This window comes from Erpetoichthys calabaricus, chromosome 14 (assembly GCF_900747795.2).
Source record: "Erpetoichthys calabaricus chromosome 14, fErpCal1.3, whole genome shotgun sequence".
NCBI lineage: Eukaryota > Metazoa > Chordata > Cladistia > Polypteriformes > Polypteridae > Erpetoichthys > Erpetoichthys calabaricus.
In genome coordinates this window covers 2020847-2045981 of record NC_041407.2, presented here as the reverse complement: position 1 = coordinate 2045981, position 25135 = coordinate 2020847, and the positions used below count along the sequence as shown (strand labels likewise).

Genomic DNA, 25135 nt, shown 5'->3' with positions numbered 1-25135 from the left:
AAAAAGGGTGCAGAAAGTGAAGGGATCTCGATACTTTCTGAATCCACAGTGTCTTTATTTCTTTCTGTCCATCCATCTCACCATCCATCTCTCCATGATTTCAAAGACCCTTTTCGTATGTCCATCAACCCTCCACAGATTGAGGAGCACACACTGGACCTCACATTTTAGGTTCTCCTCCCAGGTATTCCCACTGCGGCCCCCCTGGACAGACCACTTCAGTAGGTTCATGGTATAGCGGCTACTCAGAAATCCTGCTGAATGGCCAAGACCGTCCCGCTTTGTTTTATATTAGATAGATAGATAGATAGATAGATAAATAGATAGATAGATAGATAGATAGATAGATAGATAGATAGATAGATAGATAGATAGATATAAGAAGGTCTTGTGCTGCTCCCAGCAGTTTTCCTGACATGTTGGGTCTTTCCATCCATCCATTTTCCAACCCGCTGAATCCGAACACAGGGTCACGGGGGTCTGCTGGAGCCAATCCCAGCCAACACAGGGCACAAGGCAGGAACCAGTCCTGGGCAGGGTGCCAACCCACCGCAGACTTTATTAATCCCAAGGGGAAATATTATTTCTGTGATTCCAGGATCATTTAACAATAACATCCATATAGCTGTACATAAATTGCCCGGCTTGGTTCTCCATGGCAGCATTGGGTGCAAGGAGGGAACCAAACCTGAACAGGTCACCAGCCAGCAAAGCAACAAGTAAGTCATAAGATAGAGAGTTCCGCTTATCGTTTTTAAACTGTAACAGTCAAATTCTCAATTTTCTTCCTTTTAAGCCTCTGTCAAAGAAACGCAAGATGCCAAAAAGTGTTCTGAGGAGGACTGCCAATAAATCACATGAATCACAAAGAGCGACATTTACTGCCTGCTGTGCCAGACGGGCTGAAACAAACTAAGGGGTTTTGGCGCCCTCCTGTGGTGAAATTGTGCAAAACACAAACTAGCCAACTTGCAAGATGTGCGCACAATCTTTGCGAATGATGAACTCCACAGAAGCACATCAGGGCAGGGCCGTCTTCACGTATGGACACTGGCCGGGCGCCCCAGGAGAATAGGGGCCCATGATTTTTCTGATGCCTATGTGTGCATACTACTCTGTGCAGGGGCCTATGGTGCTGGATCTGGGTGACTAAAGTGGTGAATGCCAACTGAATATTATTAATAATAGTAACGTGCTGATTATATGTACAGGAACTCCTGTGGCTCCCTGGCTGATTATATTTTTGACCCGGAGAGTGTCACAGCACCCACCATATTTGTGAAAATATAGAAACAACTGAGCAGTACCAATATGATGAATTGGGATTGTAATCGCCTTTAAAAGGCACTATTTAAAACCACAGGTTTGGTTCCCCACTGCTGATTAGTTGTATGATTTACACAATGTCATTCATCTACCATATTTATACAAATATGGAATCAGCTGAGCAGCACCAGTATGATGACATGGGATTATAATCGCCTTACAAAGGTGCTATATAAAGCTTAGTCTCCAATGCTGCTTGCTTGTGTGACCCTGAGCACGTCTCTTCACACTCAATATTTGTATAAACATAAAAGAAACCAAGAAGCTGCTTGTCCAATGCATGTGGATTGTACTCACCTTTGAAAGGCGCCATATAGAATCACAAGTTCACCAACATGCCCACCCATTCATTTTCCAAACCCGCTTATGCAGGGCAGGGTCTCCAGGGAGCTGCAGCCTATCCGGGCCAGCATCGGTCATCAGCTGCTGTCCTTGACCGTCTTCAAGTTCCCATTAGTGGTGGACACGGAGGGCACTACACCTCTGATCCTTATCTTTGCTGTTTAGTCCGTCTGGGCTCATCCTGGTCGCTCATTGATTGACTTCAACTCGCACTTCTGGGCTCAAGGACACACACCATAATGTCCAGTGTGAAATGATCAGCTTGAAGACAGAACCAACCCAACCCTGTTTGAGACGTCTGCCTGTCTCAGGACACAGACACACACACACACACATCATTCCGAAGTGGACAGCCAGCCTACCAGCTTGAAGGGCGCGTGGAAGGCAGCCCAGCTGGGATCTGAGCCGATGTCCTCGGCACTGTCACTTCAATTCTAAGGATGTGACAGAGCGCAGACGTGCACATACAAACACACTCACATGGTGAAGATAAAGCAGAGCGTTTAATAAAACTCCATTTGGGCCCAGACTGTACCATGGTTACTTCACTTGCCCACCTTTACTTCAGAAAACAACATCCAGTGTCTCCCATCTTGCCATTGCCCTTTGAAAGGTGGCCAACATAAGCCTGTGGTTGACGTCCTGCCAGCTCTGGATGGCCCAATAGCCCAAAGAGAGCTATAAAATACTGCCACCTGGTGGACACTCGATACATTACAATACAAATTCTTGGCATTTTTTTTTTGAGGTGTTTCTTTCTGTCCTTGGGGACCTTAACACCCCAAAAGTTGACACAACAAAGCCAAATTATGTTTTTTCCATTTGATTTGAGGACCCTCATAAGATGTAGGTGGTGCTATATAAAACAGTTTTATTGAACCATACTTTATTTATACATGCATGCGTCTCTCTGGGTTTATTAATTGAAGTCTGCTAAATAAGAACACATTGAAGTGAATTGTTTCCGTGCAGGCCGCACTCAGACGCTGATTAGGCTGGCAGACCAGTCAGCACGTGCTGCCCTCTGAGTCGCTGTCTGGCTGTTACCAGAAGGTGCCAGTCAACTTGGACTTGGTGAAGCCCAGAGAGTTTTACTAGAGGAATGAGGAAACCTTAAAGAGAAGATGCCTTTCCTGCATTTCTGGAGCCAAAGAGGTCTGCAGTTTACTTGGCCTCGTCTTCTATCACAAGAGGGACGTCCTTCACCCCGGCTGCCACCACTGCGAAGAAGAGCCCAGGGAAGAGAGACCTGACATACAGGGCCACCTTAGGTATGGGGTTTGCCATCAACACTTCCTTCTTCTTCCTGTTCACCGTCCGAAGGACCTCGTTGGCCACCTCCACGGGGTGTACACCATGAACCAGTTTTCTGAAACAGACTGCAAGAAGGGGACAGACATTGTGTCACTGCCTGGCATTTTCCATGTGGGCATTGCTTGCCCAACCTGAACTGCATGCAGTTCTTGTAAACTCTCCGGCCACTTGGGACATTCAAAAGTCTCAAGAGATGAAATTTTTATTACAAAGTTTACCCACCATTCATCCATCCCTTTGGTGCCCACTCCCAAGTCTCACACCATTCTGTTATGTGACAAAACATTGAGATCATTCTTATGCAGGGAGGTCACCCATAGGTGGCGCCAGACATTCACCCTACTAAAGTTGAATTGAACAGTTTGATGTTTTTGTGTCCGTGCTCTGCCAAAACACTGTGACACGTGTCATTTTATGGAGCGAAATCACCTCTACCCCCCAGAACAGTAGACGGGCTGCCCCCTCATTGCTCACCTAATCTTTCTGAGGTTAGCCCAGCAATTCTTGGTGAGTTCCAGGAATATGACACCCAAACATGATGTTTCTATACACAGTATGTCAAGGTGGTCGACAAAACATTTTTAATCTCATGTCATGAACAGCAATGGCGCTGGCCCTGCCCCTTCCACTGCATTACCTAGACGGGTCTTTTGGTACCTGATAATAAAATTGGAACTCCTCCAGGAGGAACTTAGGGGCTCTCGGTAATCCTGCCCTAAATTTTGATCCTCGTGTTTCTGTCGAAGTTTTGAGGTCTTTTACAGATTACTAACAATGAGACTGAAATGCAGTTTTTGATCACCTGAGTTTTAAGGAGGTGTCTGTGAAAGCTGCTGGGCCACCACAAGTCTATCTGGACGGCAGTTTTAATGACACGATGTTGTAAAATGCTTTTAAAAACATGGATTGTATGTTTTTCTCTAATACATTTCATTCCATTTTAATATTCTTGTGTTTGAAAAATGTGACCTGTCTGCCTCTCAAACACAAATTAAAAAAGCCCCCGAATGTTACGCCACAGGTTGTGTTTCCTAAATGACTGTGCTTTGCTTTAGCCCTCCATGTCTTGGTGGGTGTTTTACTAATCTCTTAACATGGCTCTGTCCCCAAAAGTGACACAGGCACAGTGAGCGACACACCTCGTGGATTGATTTATGAGGCCCCTCACTACATCCACTCTCACTCGACTTCTGCTCCCCATTCACAGTGTCGGCCATTGCTGATGTGAGTCAGTCCTAAAAAGAAGGCTCCTCACCACTAAGCGCCACCACATCGCAGACCACACTCCCACTTACATTTCCAGACGGACTTCTCAAGGTTGCTGGGGTCAGGCGCTTGACCGTAGGAGCGGATGAAGGTGGGGCTGACGGTGCTCACGCAGATTCCAAATTCTTGTACTTCAGCTCTCAGGCAGTCAAAGAAGGCTTGAGCAGCGTGCTTGGAGGCAGCGTCTGGAAGGAGAAGAGGAGACAAACAGCTGATGGCGAGACAGGGGCTTCACCCGCCATGGCCACCTCGTCCTTATGAGTCACAACACATCAGGAGGTAAGGATCTAATCCTGCCTACTGTACCAAAATCTATCTATCTATCTATCTAATCCTGCCTACTACACCAAATCCAATCTATCTATCTAATCCTGCCTACTGTACCAAATTCTATCTATCTATCTATCTATCTATCTATCTATCTATCTATCTAATCCTGCCTACTACACCAAATCCAATCTATCTATCTAATCCTGCCTACTGTACCAAATTCTATCTATCTATCTATCTATCTATCTATCTATCTATCTATCTATCTATCTAATCCTGCCTACTACACCAAATCCAATCTATCTATCTAATCCTGCCTACTGTACCAAATTCTATCTATCTATCTATCTATCTATCTAATCCTGCCTACTACACCAAATCCAATCTATCTATCTAATCCTGCCTACTGTACCAAATTCTATCTATCTATCTATCTATCTATCTATCTATCTATCTATCTATCTATCTATCTATCTATCTATCTATCTATCTATCTATCTATCTATCTATCTATCATCTAATCCTGCCTACTACACCAAATTCAATCTATCTATCTATCTATCTATCTATCTATCTATCTATCTATCTATCTATCTATCTATCTATCTATCTGGACATGCCCTTCCTTCCTGCCATGGTACACACATGCCCACACACACTTTTCCCTATTAGCACACACATCTTTTGAGTTGTGAGAGGAAACCTCAAGCCAACATGGGCACAACGTGTAAACTCCACAAAGACGATGACTGGCCATGGGATTCTAAACCAGGACAGTTGATCTGTGAGGCAGCAGCCATCCCCAAAGCACCATCGTGCTGCCCTCCATCATGTTAACATCAATGTATCTGTTTACCCATCTGTACAGGTATATAGCGCCTTTTCTGTCTATTAGTATTTTTTTCTCGTCACGCGATTTGTTAATTATAAATGGGGATGGCCATGATAAGCTGGAATCTGTCAGCATCCCATTTTCTCTGCTCCTGCATTTGTCATTTTTCTTTGGATGGACACACAAACTAAGAATGTCAAACTGGTGTCAAGCTGGGGTTGCGTTCCTGGTGGGCATCACTTACAGGCTGTGCGAAAGGGGACTGCCAGTTTTCCTTGGATACTGTTTACCAGCACGAGGTGACCTGATCTTCGGGAAATCATTGAGGGAAGCAGACCTACAAGGAAAAAACATAACAGAGGAGAAGTCACATTCATTAAGACCACCACATGGCAGCATACACTGGCCTCGCACTCCCCTAAATCGGCTGTATCAAGTTACCCCGGCTGGCTACCTTGCCCACCTTCTTGTCCACATTTGTTCAACCTCAATAGTGAATCTGTCTGGTGCCACATTTACAGTAACTGAAAAAGACATCATCTGGCTGAACACTGGCTGTCCTGCCACCCTGGCCTGCCATATACCCTGTAGATGGCACAGCTGCAGCTATGCTTGTCACAGTAACCAGTGACTGGCAGGTTAATGCTAGTCAGATATCTATCTATCTATCTAATCCTGCCTACTACGCCTAATTCTATCTATCTAATCCTGCCTACTACGCCTAATTCTATCTATCTAATCCTGCCTACTACGCCTAATTCTATCTATCTATCTATCTATCTATCTATCTATCTATCTATCTATCTATCTATCTATCTATCTAATCCTGCCTACTATACCAAATCTATCTATCTATGTACTTTTTTATCTTGTATTATTGTCAGCTGTTCTGAGGAGACACATAAGTAAGTATCGTTCATGTGTGACAGTTCCCTTGACATAACAAGCCTGTGCCGCTTTTTGAAGGCACACACCCTGGCAGAACTTTCAGTGCCAGACTATGTGGAGCAATACAAAATTATCTGAAAATGCAAAGAGTCAGATGTCTTCCGAGCCGCCGTTTCCCTCACAGGATGCCCTTTTACCTTTTGTTAAAGTAATCGGTCCAAAGTAATTGGCGTCCATGATCCTCCTGTCCAAATCCAGAGACAGATTTTGCACTGGCGCCTTGACTTTCATGCTGCTGTTGTTGATCAGCACGTCCACACAACCGTAGCACTCCAAGACCTCTCTGGTGATATCCGGGATGGCACTGATGTCACTAAGGTCCAGAAGAATTAATTTGGGGCTGAACGTCTACGAGAGATGAATAGGGAGACAGATGCAAGAGAGCGGCACACGTTTGGGGACTCTGGGCACAATTAGGACTTCGTATGAACACAATGTGCTCATTTTGGGACGTAGGAAGAAACTGAAGTGTTTTGAGAAAATTCCTACACGTATGTGGAGAACGAGCAGGTAAGACTTGAGCCCTGACCCCGGGGGCTACTTCTCACTCCCAAGGTCCACAGGTGAGCTGAAGTGTGAGGCTTTGAGGCCTTCAGTGATCAGTGGGCCGCCATGCGTGTTACGGTGAGGTTTATTCCTGGTGTGTTTCATCCTTTAGATGTTTAGATATTATTTTCATATTCCCTTATTAATTCTGCTTTTAGTTTTGATCCCCCCCCCCCACCCCGTATTTTATTTATGTAATACAGTGTCGTTTACTGTCTCTCCTTTCTGCTCCTCTATGGCCCTGAATCAGCCAAGTCGGACCTTCTCTAGTGCTGCTTTGTCTATTTTTGTAATGTGGAGATCAAAGCTGGACTCCATGTGAGGCCTCAGAAAGTTTAAGCGTTACCCTCCACACATCAAGGCGCTATATAACCTAACGTGACCACCTGGGCACAGAGAACGACGCCTCCGCTACAAACCTGAACTTACAGTATTATCTATAAGAATGTGGGGTGGCGTTTATTGGTTTTTTTGGGTTATTTTTCACATCATTGCGGTTTGTCCTTTTGGTCGCCAGTTGGTCCCTTCATTCCCAGGCCCTAACCAGGTAACAGTAACCGAAGTGAAGGGGTGCCAGGCGGGCACGTGGTGCTTACCACACTGGGGTCAGCGACGTCACTCAGCGCATCATGCAGAGCTTGTAACTTGTCCCAGTCTTTCCCACAGAGTATGAGCCGAGCGCCTCCCATGTGGAAAACCCGAGCACATTCTGGAAACAGAGAGAGAGAAAAGTTAAAAAGGAGAGAAGGAAACGATGTGAAGGAACTCCATCTTATATAGCGCCTTTCCCATGGGAGGACACTGCGTTTAGTCACACAGAGAGTCAGCAGCCATGTGCATGTCTTTATAGCGCCTTACTTTGCTGATCCCTACCACAAAACATGAGGCTTCTCAAACTCAGTCCTGGTGCCCCCTGTGGCCGGGAGGTGTTTCTACCCCCCAGAGTCTAACTGGTCTGCTTTTCTCTTCTCTGATTTTTACATTTATCCCAGTTTGTGGCACAGGTAGCATCCAGTGACAAGCCCACATTTAAAGTCCCTGAGCTCATTCGTACAACCCAGTGTTTGTCAATGGAGGTCGTGTCACTGTGTGCAGATGTGATGTCACCTGACCTCAGTCATCCGGAGGGACGTCCTCATACTTTTGGCCACATTGTATATCTGAGGCAGTAAACCCGTAATGTCAGTGGTCTTCTCTTTAAGCCTGCATTGCAGTTTCTTGTAATTTAAGTAGAAACACTCAGACTGGTGGTCCTCAACGAGAAGCTCCTCGCACAAAACACAGCAGCCCAGGTCCCTATGCCAGGGTTACTGCCATGTCCTGCACTGCCATCCAGTGTCACTGCGGCTCTTTTCCTGACAGACGCGCCACGTGCTTATCGGACCCAAGGCCCACTGACGTGGCACAGAATGCCCAGTGTCCACACATTCAGTCAGCCACATGCCATGTGACTCTCTGCCATAGTGCCACGGTGTGCGTTCACATCTCTGCTTGGCACCTGCCACAAGAAAGACCCAGACCCAATTGTGTGGTCAAGGTGGGCTACACATTGTTTTATTTGCTCAGCGGCAGAAGCTGTCAATCAAGACTGAGCTCAAAGCCCAGGGGTCCACAGATTTTTTCATGACAATCAGATGACCCTTAGAGGTGGGCAAAAGTGGGTTTACAGTTTAAGACTTGCAGGTTATAATTATTACAAGAGCTTTCTTAACTCAACAGGATGGCACAATACACTCGTGTACAGCCTCGTAAGTGCTCACATTGCCAGCCTTGCCCACTCACGACTGTAAACCTACCTCTGCCCACCCCTGTGCGTAGAGTTCATTGAGATGGTCTATGGTTGCCCACACCAGAGCAGAACTGGCACATCCGACTGGTTCTTCTGACAGACTCTTTTAGATCCGCTGCCCATACTGCAGCTGAAGCCCATGGTGGGCACATTAAATGACAGGACGGTGAGGGGGACCGGCTGCGACTTTACAGCAAGGTGGTCTTCTGCTCACACCTCGCAGGTGTCTCGGGCAGACAGAGGGCCTTCTTAGCCCACCTTTGGGATGTCTGAAGGAGGGGACAAAACTGCCAAACTCACCTTTGCCCATTCCTGACACTGCGTCTGTGATGACAACCACTTTGTTGCGGACCGCCGACTTGGACATGAGCCTGGTGACTTCATTGTACAGGTAGTATACCCCAGCAATGATGACCACCACCGCTGGTATGGCCAAAACAGAGTAGAAGCTCATCTTCTGAGGGACGTAAAAAAGAAAGAAATATTACAGTTGAAATCGTCCTGACATTGCGTTTAGGCTTTCCATAGGAAGTGCAAGTCAAGGAGCAAAATCCAGGCTGAAAAATGATTAACTACGTTCTGTTTATTTTATAGGAGGACTGCCACACAATAACAGCCAATTAAACGGCATAATATACAGTATAGCGCCTTTACATGAGGACTGTCACACTGTGCTGGCTGCAGTCCACCAAGCAAACTTTATTCTCTCAGTTAATTGTGTCTGTTGTTCTTCTGCTAATGACTTGGGGGGGCATAACAAAAAAAACTCGATTAAACAGTGCCAGGGCCTGGCACCAGAGCAGTGAGATGCCCGTCGATGTCACCGTCATCTGACAAAAGGCCGTCACTCGCTGCTCAAGAGAATCTGCTGGCTATGAAGTGACAAACACCCTAAGATTGGCAAAAAAATGGACAAGCCATAAAAAGGCAAAGCTGGAGAAAGGGGTCAAAACCGAAAAGACTGCCTCACCATTACCAGAACAGAAACGAGAACCAAAGTCCAAAATTCAGGGGCAAGTTTGAGACCAAAAAATGTAGTTTAGGAAAAAGAGTTAAAACAAAAGACCTGACGTCAAACAGGCTTTGAGAAGCTGAAAACTCGAAATGACGACCTGGCGTTCATGACCTCTGAGGACACGGCCCCTGACAACGTCCTAACGAAGGGGTGACCAAAATGGCGGCCAAAACATTCACAACAACAAAAGGCAGCTTTCGAGCAATAAAACTAAAACGAGATTCAGAATCTCAGGCACCTCCAAAATGAGCCGTCAACTTCTGAAATTGTCAAAAACAAAACACCGAAAACATTTGTGATGAGCCTTGTGTTGTACGCCTGCCTCCTACTCGGCTCCTTTCTTTTCTTTTTTTGCTGTGGCTGCCTATAAGAGAAGAAACGGTGCTGGAGTGGGGGGGCCGCACGGCCTGAATGGGGAAAAGCTGAAAGCAAAAGTGGAGACAAACAACAACAACAGATGGAGGAGGTGACCTTCAAGTCCCGTCACTAAACTGGACACTTCAGCTCACACATGTAAACACACAGCCAGAGGTACAGGGGACACTGCAGAGCCAACTGGTCCAAACCCGCAGGTCGAAACAGGCTGCTGGCACTCGATCTCACTGACCACAAGCAGACAATGAAAGAAAACTGACAAAAAAAAAAAACAAAAACTGCTTAAAGAGGACAAAGCTGGGGGCTGCAGAACATTTAAATAATAAGATAACTGATAGGGGGGCGCTTAGTGTGCCAACTGCACAACGGCTGCTGGGGCCGTGCCCCCCGCTGGCCCTTAACGCAGAAATGCCACTGGGAATGATCTATCTATCTAATATGTAGTGTCTTTCATATCTATCTATCTAATCCTGCCAACTATGCTATCTATTATATAGTGTCTTTCATATCTATATTATATAGTGCCTTTCATATCTACCTAATCTTGCCAACTACGCTATTTATTTTATAGTGCCTTTCATATCTATCTAATCCTGCCAACTACGCTATCTATCATATAGTGTCTTGCATATCTATCTATCTAATCCTGCCAACTACACTATCTATTATATAGTGCCTTTCATATCTATCTAATCCTGCCAACTATGCTATCTATTATATAGTGTCTTTCATATCTATATTATATAGTGCCTTTCATATCTACCTAATCTTGCCAACTACGCTATTTATTTTATAGTGCCTTTCATATCTATCTAATCCTGCCAACTATGCTATCTATCATATAGTGCCTTTCATATCTATCTATCTAATCCTGCCAACTACACTATCTATTATATAGTGCCTTTCATATCTATCTAATCCTGCCAACTACGCTATCTATTATATAGTGCCTTTCATATCTATCTATCTAATCCTGCCAACTACCCTATCTATCTATTATATAGTGCTTTTCATATCTATCTAATCCTGCCAACTATGCTATCTATTTTATAGTGCCCTTCATATCTATCTGTCTGCCTGTACAGTATATACACACACACTCTGCATATATTTTTCTTATGTTGTAATTGTTTGAGGGGTATAGGTAATGTTGGTTACAGTATTTCTATATCTTATGAGCTTCTTTAAAAGCTAATGAAGATTGTCTATTTGCCTATCATTGTATGATAGTAGTGTCTTTCATATCTATCTATTTATAACAATAATAATGCATTTTATTTATATAGCTCCTTTCCCATGCTATCCATCTGTCTGAAGGTAGCTTTACCTATTAGTAGTTTTTGTTGATCTATGATATAGCGCCTTTCAACACTATCTAAATATCATATAGTTCCTTTTGTTGTGAGATCTGGAGCACAGTAGTGACTCTAATCAATCAAATCAAACCGTGTTTCGTACAGAACTGGCACGTGGTGAAGCGACAAGACAAAGGCCTCGGGTGACACTCAGTAAAGGGGATATTTTCATGTAACAAAATGGATGTTCCATCCATCCATTTTCCAACCCACTGAATCCGAACACAGGGTCACGGGGGTCCGCTGGAGCCAATCCCAGCCAACACAGGGCACAAGGCAGGAAACAATCCTCGGCAGGGTGCCAACCCACCGCAGGACACACACAAGCACACACTAGGGCCAATTTAGAATCGCCAGTCCACCTAACCTGCATGTCTTTGGACTGTGGGAGGAAACCCACGCAGACACGGGGAGAACATGCAAACTCCACGCAGGGAGGGCCTGGGAAGTGAACCACTGTGCCACCGTGCCACCCAGAACCGATGTTTTAATATAAAATAATAAAAACTGGGAGTGGCCTCCCCTCAACTTTCTCGTTTACTCAGATATGGGGATGGATATTTGAGGAGTAAACCGCAAGACAAGGATTCTATTTTTATATTAAGTACATTAAAGAACCATCAACAACAAATCAAATGAATACTATAATGAACAATTATTAGAAAAGTAAAGTTGAATAAATCGGACTCTACAGCCACATGAATGAAAGGTAAAGCAGCACTTCTGGTTAGCAGAAATAGCCCAAAAGTTGATAGAAATCAACGTTTTGTACCAAATACTTGTATGTACAATTTGGTTGACCTCAGTGAACGTGTCCTCAAGTTATCGTGTTTACACACACACAGAGACAGACAGAAGTTTCTGATTCGGGGAGGTCTAAGATGTTGAGATTCATTAAAATCTCGAGGTCGTATTTTTGGACGATTCCAATACTTTCCCTGTACTTCGTATACAAGAAAGTAAAAACGAGTCTGTTCCAATCCGTAAGAATTACACTGCCGCCGAGTGCCATTACAGCCCAGTTAGTAAATCTCTATCTCTAACCCTAACCTAACCCAACCGTATCCAAACGGATTCAAGCCCTTAGACGTGATTGTTATCAACAGCTGGTGTCCATGCAGCCTCGCACAAACTTCAGTCAAGTGTTAGAACAAGCCAACGTGCCGACTCCGAGAGGAGCGAGTGTCACTTGGGAACTGGACAGGATTAGCAGCATGTAACAAAAGAACAAATCCACTTCACTCCAGGCTAGCTCTACTGCCACCCCCTGGGCCCGGCCGTGTCACATTGGCACCCGCCTACCTGAGACCCCGGCGTGTGTCAGGTTTGCCTGCGGAGGTTCCCCTGTCCCAGGTCGATCTGGCTGGCTGGCTGGTCACTTTCAGGTCTGCCTTTCACAGCTCATTGACGGGCCGCACAGCCGCCTGCAGCAGACTGACGGGCTTTTTATAACTCGGAGCTGAGGTGGGCATTTTTTGCGCATGCAGTGTTGCAGTATCTTTAGCGTGGAGCAGCGAGCAGGTCACGTGATCAGGACTGAGTGTTCCGCTAATAATAACCTCAGGGTCCTCTTTAGCCCACCGGGGTCTTCTAAATGAAAGTCAGTGCAGTGAAGTGACCCGTGATCCTCACTGCGGCAAGTTCAAGACAAAGTCTGCTGAAGGTCTGACCCACTTTGATGCCCAGTTTCCGGAATTCTGTTCTGAGACCACTGAGTAGTCAAAAAATGGCCTTTGGTTTGTTTTGCATTCTGAAAATATTATCGTTGTATTTAGTTTGTGATGTTCGATAATCCTCCTCTCCTTAACAGGTTACATTTGGCTTTGTATTCTACACTTTAACGTGACAGGACCCTGGTAACACGATCAGCAAAATGACAACAAATGGATTTAAAACTTTCATCCAGCATCGCCACCAGATCTAAGATCAAAAGGCCAGAGCGCCATCTGGTGGTCCCAGCTGTGACTTTATAATATGGGGAACTCGCTTCCTTGAGGCCTGGAAATAAAGTTCTGGACTCCTGCTAGTCCTCCATGAGTCTCACTCTTATAAGGACACCCACTTAGGTCTTCTTACTGCACACCTCATGCTGCCACCTATTCGTCTGGAGGTCTGCTGGCCCCCCCTGCCATCACCGGCCTTAGAACCTGAGGGGCACTTTAGGTTCTCCCCAGGGTGCCATGACGTCCCTCTCACTGTGCTGCTCCAAGAGGAATCAGATAAAGAGCGATTGTCACCCACTGTTTGTCACTGTGGGTCTCTGTTTACTGTACTTTGCCATCTTGATTAGGACGCGTGCCCAATTAACTCAACTCTCTCCCTGTATATTTATTTGTGTGAATATATATATTTATATATAAGAAGAAACAAGATGCAGAGGACAGAAAGATATGGAAGAAGACGATCCGCTGTGGCAACCCCTTAATGGGAGCAGCTGAAAGAAGAAGAAGAAGATATATATTTATAAATATAGTGGACACTAGAGGGTGCTCCAGGTCACCCAAACCCAACACAAACAGGCACAGGTCACAAAATTAAAACACACAAGAGCCTTATCATTGCATGGGAAACTCTTCCCAAAGCATTTCCCACCACAGCACACAATTCTTCTTTCTTTTCTCTTCTGATCTTTGCCTCCTCCGCTCCTCCTAGTAAGCTTCGTCCACCCGACTCAGGCTCGAGGCTGTGAGACTGGCAAGTCCTCTTATACTGGCCAACATGGAAGTGCACTTCCAAACCCAGGCCATACGGCTCCTCAGTCTTTGCAGTGCCCCCTGCTGGCACCCACAGTACCCAATAGGGTTGAAGTACAGATCTCCAATTTCCCTGATGCCCCTGCAGGAATCCAGGGCACCACTGCAACCCAGGGGAGCTGCCATCTAGCGTACTGGGGGAGGCTGTGCCCTAAAGAGGCTGCCTTCCTCCATCCTTCCGTCTCTTGGGCGTCCCAGTCGGGTTGGGCTGAAACTGATTATTGATTCATGTATTGTCATCGGAAGTGAGTAAGTGTGCAAAACGTCAAGTCATTTGGACAATAGGAAGTGTGTTAAATATCGATTACAAGATTTGTACCAGACAACAAACAGATGAAGTTAAAATAAGCCTGGTAATAATAATAAGAGAAAATCCAGGGGTGGTTCACCCGATGATGGCTGGGTAGGGTCCAAATTAGTTAGGGTGCAGCCCCCTAGTGGCTACTCTGTGGAACTGCAGGGTCTCTTAACCCTAAGGTGCTTAACTTACACAGGTAACAATACTGAACGGACCTCCTGATATGCAATATGGAATTAGACGGGCACTGGTTCAACTCCAAACACCGACCTAATGTGCCACCCTGAGAAAGCTGCATCGGCTAATAGGGAGATCTGGAGGTAACTGTACTGCACTTGTAACGCCGCTGTTGGAAGGCACTCTCTGAAAAACCTGAATTGACTTGTTGTGACTCTGAACAAAAAAAAAAGTCAAACCCTCATTATTTACATTTATAAAGAACTGCACTTGATTTAATTACATTGTGGGCAGCTAAACAATACACACAATAATACATGGCATAACACTTCAAATCCACATAAGCCAGTTCTGGGCATCACCCGGTACAGGTCAGGAATCACCAAAGGGTGCCAGCTTTAGACTTACTGAATACCCACATGTTTGGGATGCGGGAGGAAAGTCGTGTATCTGGGGAAGCAACCTGAGGGGTGAAGAGGATGTGCACCATTAACACTGGCAGCCAAGCAATGGGATGGCACAAGGCCGCCATTGATTTAACAGACTGCTGTGATGGCGCCTGAGGAACGCTAGAAAAACGAATTCAAATTATACGCCTTGGCTTTGAACAAACGCAAACTTGGCAAAGGTCATTAAAAGATTCCCTGACTGCTGCGCCACCACTAACGTAACTGATAGTTGAAATGTAATTTGAGGAAGTTTATAAACTATGAACACAAACTTTTGAACTTTTATATTGTTAGTACAGAAACTGGGCAAAGTTTATAAAAGTCAAATATTTCGACCAGTAACGGATTGTTGAAATTGGAGGAATGCTGGAAAAATAAATAGAAAATAGCACTTTTAAAAATGTAACCGGGAATTTGAAAATAGAATGGCGTGTGTGCAGGAGATTTGCACGCGGGAGTCATGTGGGTTTCCTGCATTAAGCTTCGCGCGGCTCTTCAAACGGGACAGTCGCTTTATCCTTTTGCCAATCAGCTGAACTTTAGTCAGGGAATCTGTCATTTTTATTTATTTTTTTGCCCCAGCTTCATTCATATCTTGATGTTTTTTGTCTGGTCATATACACTAAGGTGTCCCCGCACATCTCCTTTGGTCTTGTTATACCAAACTTTCCCATTCTGATAAAGGCGGCCGGGCCACCGGACTTGCAATCGTTATCCGCGCCTCTCTTTTGGGATTTCGGAACTGGGCCGTGGGATTTGTTTATGTTTTTTTTTTTAAATTTTCTGCCAGGTCTCCTGTGTGCAAAATGAAAAGTAATAAATCGATAAATGGCAATTACTAGTTGGTTCACAGATTATATAGCGCCTTTCACAAAGCTGTCCCATCACACGGTTCCGCTGCAGTTCTGTTTGCTGTGAGGACTTTCTGTGATTTTTTGCATTTAAAAGGAGCAACAGTGACGCTGAGCTGAATGAAAGTGAAGGGGGGTGGCGTGACACAGAGTGACAGGGCACTGCCACCCAAAGAGGTGAAGGATGAGGAAGAGGAGTAAGTGATGTGGAGAAAGAGGCAGAGGTTTTCCAGACAGGGTGATGAGATCTGCTTATTCAAGGCACAAGCCCACCCTAGACGGAGGGCCAGGCCCATTTACTCGTTCATACAGAGCCAGTTCATCATCTCCTATTGACCCCCTCACTGCACACCCAACCTACCTGGAAAGGGGGTCTCTCTCTGAAGTGCCTTTCCTGAGGTTTCTTCCATTTTTTCCCCTACTTGGCTTTTCTTGTCTTCTTAGAGAGTCAAGACTGGGGGTCTGTCAAGAGGCAGGGCCTGGTAAAGCCCACTGCGGCACTTCTGGTGTGATTTTGGGCTACACAAACAGTAAATTGAATTGTATTGACCTGTCAGGGGTTGGGGGGGTCTGGGGGTGCTCAGAGATACAGAGGCCGTGTAAAATCTCGACAGAGTAGAGTGTCCAGGCTGGGACCTGAAGGACATTCTGGGAGCCGTGTGGCACCGTGCCACCTTCTTGGCGCTTGTGGTCAAACGAAAGGAAGGATTTGAGCAAAACGCGTTGGTCTTTAGTTCTGAGTTGTGATGCAGGAAAATGAAGAAGAGTCTGAGATGGTGAGGTAAGTCAGCGGTGCAGGGGCTCAGCGCAGGAGGCTTCAGTTGGACTCCTGTGTTAACCAAGTCAGCCGCCACTTCCCAGTTTGTGCTTTATTTTTTTTTTAACTAAATCCATAAATTACAAACTGGTTATTTGATTTTTTTTTTTTGGAGTGAAACAGAAATGTGTGTTTTAGAGGCCTAAGATTTTGTTTTTTTTGTGTGTTTTAAATGTGCGTTTCTGGTTAGCATCCTGACTGTTTATAAGTGGGTACCACTAAAATGGCCGCCCCTTAGCGCTCAGCGTCATTTGCACCCGAGTCTGCTATTCTTGTCATCGTCAGCCTTTGGATGTTGTTCATGAAATGGGACGTCACAGAGAAAGGGAATCCAAAAGTAAATTGGGTTGCAGGCCCCCCGTCTACAAGGAGTGCTCCCTGCCTGGGGTCCGCATGTTCTCCTTGTCACAGTCTAAAGACATGCCAGTTAGGTGGTGTAGCGATGCTACATTGTCCCTGGATATGCCCCGTGTGTGTCTGTTCATCCTGTGATGGGACCACCGCCCTATTCAGGGGGTCTTCCTGCCTTGGCTCCTGCTGCCCTGTGACCCTGCTCAGGATAACGCGGGTTTGGATGGATGGATGAGTTAAACATCTAAAGATATGCCAACATATTTCTTAGGAATGTAAATCCAACACTAACGCACTTTTCTGAATGGAACATTAGGGAAGAATGAAAAAGGACAAAGAGATTCATTAAATGGTAAAATTTGTCAAATTGGTTGGAATAAAAACCTGCAGCCACAGGGGCCTGTAGGACCGAACTTGTGTGAAATAAGAAAATAAACCGAAAGAGTAAACGTATCTGTTTATGATGAAGAGGGCGGCGCAGCGGTTAGTGCGGCCCCCTCACACCTCCAGCGTCCTGACTTGACATTCACCTGTCGTTATTTCCAAAGACGTGCAGCTGAGGGTGGACTGGCAGCTCTAAACTGGCTTCACTGTGGCCGTGTGATGGGCGGCTTCTGGAATTGCCCCCCTAAGTCGCCTTTGTCGGTTTCAGCTTCACCCGACTTGGACAGGTTTAAAAAAGTTAATAAATGCGTTCATCCATCCATCCTCGGCCAGTTCAGGGTCACTGGGAGTTGGTTGCTATCCCAGTAGCTTTGGGCGCAAGGCAGGGGAGACCAAAGGCGGACCATCGCAATGCATTAAAAAGCAGAAACTGTTAACACCAGACGCTGCTGTAACACAGAGCGCTCGGGTACTTCAGTCCGTCGGCACGGCTCAAGGCTTTGGGGTCTGTGCCCAGCACTGCCCGGGTCGCATTCTCCGAGTGGGTCTGCCTCTCCTCCGGCATCTCAAAGGGTGTGCGTGTTGTTAGTCGGTTTGGGATTCTAACGCCACCCGGCGCCCCCTCTGTGGTGGAGTGATGCGTGGCCTGTAAGTTGATTAATGTTTTGCATGTCCTTATTTGTAGAACTATTTGTTAGACCAGGGAGGACCACCATGGCTGCCAGGTTTTCATTCTGGTCCTTTTTTTAATGAGTGCCCTATTTGTGCTACTAATCAACTTTCAATTTTAATTGACTTGTTTTTTAAGATTTGTTCCCCTGAATTTCTTCATTTCTTTCCTTAAATGGCAGCCAAACAGAAATGAAATGTGAAGTGAAGACCAACTAAGTCAGGGCCTTCAACTCCAACCAGCTGCTTCATGAGGCGCCGATTCTTGTCGTTAATTAAACTCGTTCTTTAATTTCGTGGCTTCTTGCTGCTCTCATGGTGCATTAGCAGACATTTTCTCTTCTCTAAGAGCCCTGATAAAATGTTTTGGGGACCTGAGCAGATCGACATTCCCGAGACCTTCATCCTTCTTTATTTTCAGATGTTGTATGATGGACACCAGTTGTTTTGGTTCATTTTGTATCTTGTTATTGTTTGGCTGCTAATTAAGGACAAAGAAACAATTAAGGGGGGGGCGGAGTCTTCAAGAGCAAATCAAAGGAATGGAAAAGGAGTTAATTAGCAGCAAAAACGGGTCACTCATTAAGAAAAGGGTCAGAATGAAAACCTGCAGGCACGGTGGTCCTCCAGGACCGGACTTGGTGACCCCTGTGTTAGACGATGGGCCGGCGTGGTTTTTTTTTTTTTCTCTACCCCCAGTGCTTTAGGGAGGCTGTTTTTTAAGAGAGAAGGTGAGTTTCATCGCTTAACGCCTTGCATTTCCTTTCTTGGTTGTTTGTTGGAAGGACGCTGACAAGAAACCAAATGACATGAGGTGGGTGGTGTGTGTGTGTGTGTCTGAGCCATTCCATCGGTGAGTGGCCCAGCAAGGTGTGTGTGTGTGTGTCAGGAGCTACGTCGCGGGGACCGTAAAGAGAGAGGGGCTTGCAAAGTCTGCTCCTTCTCACTGCCATGTTACGTCCTGACGAGCAGGTGACCCGAAGAGAGCAGGCTGCCTGATGAACTGAGCAGGAAGACTCGAGTGCGACACCTGACATTACACACCGGCTCTATCCGATCACATGATGTTGGTTTGTCAAATCACATTCTGTTTACCGTATCTCCTCACAGATAAGTCGGGACTCGAGTTTACCGTATAATTTCTGGTATTTAATAATGTCGGTCATGTAAGTCAAATGTGGAACACTCCCGCTATTGGTCCAAGAGATTCTGATATGTTGATGCCACCCTGAGAGAGTCGCCACGGAGCACACAGCCTTTTATTTCTATGTGGGTGTGACAGTGTGCTGTATCAGCGTGTGCTCCTCACCCCTCTCTGTCTCTGTATTGTCCCTACGTGACCACGCGGTGATACCCAAACTCTTCTGAAGCGACGTTTGCACTGCTTTGTGTTTTTTTGTATCTCACAGCCTCATACTCCTTTATCACAAGAGCATCCCTTAGCTACGATCAGAAGAAAATATGAAACGTCGTTGAAGTGGCGAAAGGAATTGGTAACGGCGCTGCTGCAACAAAATTCAATGTGTCTGAGAAATTGGTGTGAAATTGGAGGAGACAAGAAGATGTAAAAACAAAAATAAAATGTGTCATAATTTTGAACGGGCATATAGATAGATAGATAGATACTTTATTAATCCCAAGGGGAAATGAGTATCTACAGTACTTGTACAGCACTAATTAGTTACAATAAAATGTATCCCCCCCCGTAACACGTGGGTAAAATATGAAGCTCTTTCTCCTGCCTGTTGGTTCACTCTAAGTGGCTGAGGTTACAGGGGTATAGAAAGAAAGGGGAGAGGAGGTGCAGAATTGAAGTCGTGTATGTATTATTATTTTTAGTGTAGCTGCTGGAATATAATATAATATATAAATCAGGCACGGGTAAAACGCGTGTCAAAAGAATTCTCAAAGTCCAAAAGTTCATTTTAAAAGTATTTTTAGTGAACGTTAAAGGCAAATAATCCACACAAGAATAAAAGGAAAAATAGTTACATATAGAATAAAAGGCAAAAAAGAAAAATGCATCTTCTATAAACTTAGCTTTTCTTGAAAGGACTTTTGTTATTTCACTACTTAAAGATTCTTAATTTCTTCTTCTGTACGCCTTAGCGTTTTATTTGTCACATTCAAAGAGCCCGTAGGCCATCAAGCACGATCACGAGCGCGGTCACGGTTAAAAAACGTATGCCTTATACACTTTATACAAGGCAAGCCTGTCACTAACTGAAGAATAATATTTACTTGAAGCAGTTAGAAAAGGCAAGAATGTACCAATAGAATTCTATTTGCGGGGGTTATAGGAACCTCCCATAGATATATAATAAATATTCATACATTTTGTAGAACTAGGAAAATGGCTCTTACAATTATTATTATTATCTGACCAGAGAGCGCTAAGTGTGTGGGATTTGAGGCGTCTACACATGAAAGAACATGAAGGGCACAATTGGGGTCCCCCTGCAATAGGACACGGCTGCCTTTTGGGGCCTGGCGACTCAGAGTTTAGTAGACTAGAAAATGGCTTCCTGGATGGCGCGGCCCAACATACTGCGGTTACTACAAAGTTTTACATATCCCAGTATGCAGCAAGTCACAGCGACTACATTAGAATGAAGATACGTGTAGTCAGTAAAATAAATAAATCTACAGTTTGTACCCATATTGATTTTTGTTATATTTTTAATGTACATGGATCATTATTTTGGTAGATTCTAATTAAGTAACATGTTTAAATTTGTAACTGGTATAATTTTTATTTACCTACAGAAACAGATATGAGCCAACAATGGGTATTGTCATTTAGATAGATAGATAGATAGATAGATAGATAGATAGATAGATAGATAGATAGATAGATAGATAGATAGATAGATAGATAGATAGATAGATAGATAGATAGATAGATAGATAGATAGATAGATAGATACTTTATTAATCCCAATGGGAAATTCACATTCTCCAGCAGCAGCATACTGATACAATAAATAATATTAAATTAAAGAATGATAGAAAAATAAAAGTAGAAAAGTACACATACACATACAGTCATACACGGAGCTGGGAAAAGGTTTAGTGTTAGTTTACAGAATGGGCTAAAGGCGTCACCCGATCTTGCTGTCCAATCAGATTTGCTGTTTCCTGACTTTTTAAAAAAGCCCGCAGTCCAGTTTGATACGTCAGTCGTGATGCCCGTGTCCTCTAACTGTGGGAATAAAGCACAGGCTTTCGCGAGTTCCGATTGAGTTCGCCCTTTGACTGGCATTGCAAGTTTATAATCGTCCGCTCCTCCATCCCGACCTCTTGATCTGGACGCGTGTCATTTTGATTTAAAGTAATCTTGCCTTAAACGTCCCAGCTGACCAAAATGCACTCCTGTATTATTTATCTAGAAAGAGAAAAAGAACGTCACAGAAAGAGAAGCAGGAGCCGATCTGGGAGTCGGAGTCGCGGCCGAGATCACCAAAGTGAGAGCAGAGACAGGCGCAGGAAGCACAGGTGAGAGTTCTTCTGCGTCCTTCAAATGCGGCTCTTGCTTTGGTGAGCTGACCGGATCTGGCCGTGCCCGTTCTAGAACTGGCATGCTGGAGCGATGGTGCCAATGAAGCGTACACTTGGCACGCTGAGCTGCTGAGGAGATTTGCTCCTACTTTCCATGACATGGGGACACTTCCTCAACCCACAGGTGCCCTCTAACTTATTAGAGGTGCATCTCAATAAATCAGAATATCAGCAAGAAGTTCATTTAACTCAGTAATTCAATTCTAGAGATTCATGACACACAGAGTGACGTATTTCAAGCGTTTATTTCTTTTCATTTTGCTGAATGTGGCCTACAGGTAATGACAACCCAACATTCAGTATCTCAGAAAATGAGAATATGACATGAGACCAATAAAGAACATGACCAGTCTGTCCGTGTCCACACTCGATACCCGGTCAGGGCTCCTTTGGCACGAATGACTGGCATGGAGGCGATCAGCCTGTGGCCCTGCTGAGGTGTTCTGGACCCCGAGGATGCTTTGATCGCGGCCTTCAGCTCGTCTGCATTGTTGGCTGTGCTGTCTCTCATCTTCCTCTTCCTCATAGATTTTCTAGGAGGTTCAGGTCAGGCCAGTTTGCTGGCCAATCGAGCACAGTGATACCCACCATGGTCATTAAAGCAGGTGTTGGTACTTTTGGCAGTGTGGGCAGGTGCCACGTCCTGCTGGACAATGAAATGAGCATCTCCATAAAGCAGAGGTGCGCGTGAAGTGCTCTCAAATGTCCTGGCAGACGTCTGACTGCGCTGACTTGATAAAGGAGACACAGTGGAGCAACACCAGCAGAGGACATGGCACCTCAGATCATCACACCGGACCTCCAGCAACTCGGACTCTTCCTCCAGAGTCTGGGACTGTGACTTCCAGATGAACCGCTAAATTGACTTTCATCTGAAAGTGAACCTGACGTGTACTGGGGGCCTGCTATTCTGAACAACAGCTGACTCCATTGACACACACTGTACTGTATGTCAGGTATGTAGCTGGAAAGTTGAATCTCGTATGAACTTACCGGGGGTCTCAAGTGATATTCTATTCAAACACCAGTATGAGTTTAACTTGGAGCATTAACGTTCTAAGACACTCTTTGTGAAAACATCGGTTCAGTGTGTGATTGTGTCGTGTGACAGCACCCAACCCGACGCAGGGGGCACACTGATAAAATAAAGAAGTCTTCTCTTCTGTTCGCCTTCCCCATTCCCACCGGCACAACACGGTCCCAGTAAGTGCAATCACAATCCTTCTCTTCTTTTTCTCCTCCGCTCCTCTCCCGGCTCCTTTTATAGCCCACCCAGAAGTGTGGCAGAAGAAATGCCCCCACGGGCTCAGGAACAACTGCAGCACCCCCTGGTGGCGCCCAACAGGCTTGTAGAGAACTCCATCTCCCATGGAGCATTGCAGGAATCCGAGGCACTGCCGCCACCCAGGGGGAGGTACTGCCCTGACCAGGCTTGGCGTCCCGGCCGGCTGTGACAGTAGATTGAAGGAGGATACTGAAAGTATTTGAAATGTTGCTTAAACATCTCGGTGTCTTAGTAATAAGTTTCACCTGCAGAATTACGACATGTAAACTTGAAATTACTTCTTCCATAACAGCTATTCGCCGAGAAGATCCCGGAAGAAAAGGGCGTACAAATACTGGGATGTTCCCCCAGCAGGATTTGAGCACAACACACCAATGCAGTACAAAGCAATGCAAGGTGAGTTGGTCGATCTCCTCCACGTCGTGAAGTTGAACAAATGCAAACGTACTTGTGGTGCTAAGGTAGGAACCAACACAGAAAACAGAAAAGGACATAACTGGAAAAATCTAGAAAGAACCGTTGACAGAACCTCACCAAGCCGAAAGATCGATAGCCACGAGAGGTTTGGGTTTGATCCGCAATCTCGGATGAGGAAGGACCTTGTGTCCCAGCGCAGTGATGATGTTGCGTGCCGTGCAGCTGTGAGAATCTCCAAGGCAACAAGTAAACAGATGGCGGCACCCATGCCAACAAACCTGGCAGCAGGAGCAGCACGGGCATCATCTGAATGACTTTAAATCATTTCGACATGCAGGAAGTCCTGGTGAATTTGGAATCACCGCCTATCAAAAATCCAAATAGCTTGGCAAAGCATAGGGGAAAAAAACCCATCAGTAATAAAAAAGAGAAATACGTTAACAGTTCTTCATAAATGGCGGGGTGGGAAAATGACCATCAACCAATTAAAGATCATTCGCCCCAGTTATCTCACACCCAGACTGGCGGGTTCCTGCCTTGTTCCTTTCCCGTGCACCACAACTTGCGGTCCTATTCTTAAACTCGCTTAGTTTGATTCAGGGGTCACGGGGGCTGCAGCATTAGATGCACTGGCAGGAACCGGCCATGGACAAGATGGCCCCCACCCACACTTACGTAGAGCTGTTTTGGAGTCTCCAGTTATCCAGATGGGCGCATCCTTGAGAAGAAGGTCTGGTAAAGTTGTGCAGACCCCCTCATGGGACTCTGGGGGGATCTGTGAGCCTGCAACATGAACCGTTGTGCCAGTCTGCCGCCCGTGGACTTGAGCCAAGGTGAGCCATCCATGCTGAGGGCTTTTCTTTTTGTGTTGAATGGCTGGATAGCGAGATGTCCTCCTGTGCAAAATGTCCATTTCAGGACTGTGAGCTTTCGAGATGCTTTTATAAGAAACGCCAATAATGCCACGTGCAGGAGTTCATATCTCGATCTGGATGTATGTGGGGAGGAGCGCCGTTCTGAAAGGCCTCTGATCAGCCTCCAGTGGCAGAGGGAAGTGCCAGCCATGCGAATTTCAATGCCCCCTTTTATTGGCCAGTTGAGCAGATTACAGCTACGCCAACTCTCCGGCCCCTTGGACTTTAGCTGACTAAATTGCATCACTTTGATGGCACTGATTGCGTTTGCGGGGGGTTTGAACATTTATGAGATAAATCTATTACTGGGGGGTCCTTTAACGTTTTATTAGGATTTAGTTGGAGATTTGGTAACACCTGCGGTGGGTTGGCACCCTGCCCTGTGCCCTGTGTTGGCTGGGATTGGCTCCAGCAGACCCCCGTGACCCTGTGTTCGGATTCAGCGGGTTGGAAAATGGATGGATGGATTTGATAACACGCACTGTGAAAAATGAGCAAGGACTTGGCACGAGTATTGTGTGTAAATCAGAAATAAATACAAACGCAATTAAACTAAAGTGCGGCACATCAGTTACGTCGTGTTGGGCCCAGAAGGTGGGCTTAGTTTTTGCTCTGTGCACAGCCCTCCATCGTTGCCCCATTCTCTTTTATTATTGCTGCTACGGAAAGCAAATCCATCGGTGCCTGCTAAATAATCCGGGGAAGGCAAATCTGTCTCAGCATCCCAATCTGAAACCTTCTATATCTGTATGAGCTGGAGACCACCAATAGTTTATTAAGCCAAAGGTTAGGAGAAGGACGGGCCCCTCGCTCAGAGAAACTCTCTGGCTGTAA

General features: G+C 45.5%; 2 protein-coding genes across 2 annotated transcripts in view; one reads left to right on the top strand and one right to left on the bottom strand.

Annotated features, from left to right (window-relative positions):
* mprip (myosin phosphatase Rho interacting protein) overlaps nt 1–25135 on the top strand; it is a 438384-nt gene that overhangs the window by 267621 nt on the left and 145628 nt on the right. The gene's annotated exons all lie outside the window — the stretch shown is intronic.
* Nucleotides 2538–12844, bottom strand: dhrs7cb (dehydrogenase/reductase (SDR family) member 7Cb). The gene is made up of 7 exons (XM_028819598.2): nt 12681–12844; nt 8934–9090; nt 7441–7553; nt 6436–6646; nt 5595–5687; nt 4278–4433; nt 2538–3047 (listed from the first exon to the last, which is right to left on the bottom strand). Exons 2-7 carry the CDS (start codon nt 9085–9087, stop codon nt 2833–2835), a joined length of 942 nt encoding a protein of 313 aa, XP_028675431.1. The 5' UTR covers nt 9088–9090; nt 12681–12844; the 3' UTR covers nt 2538–2832.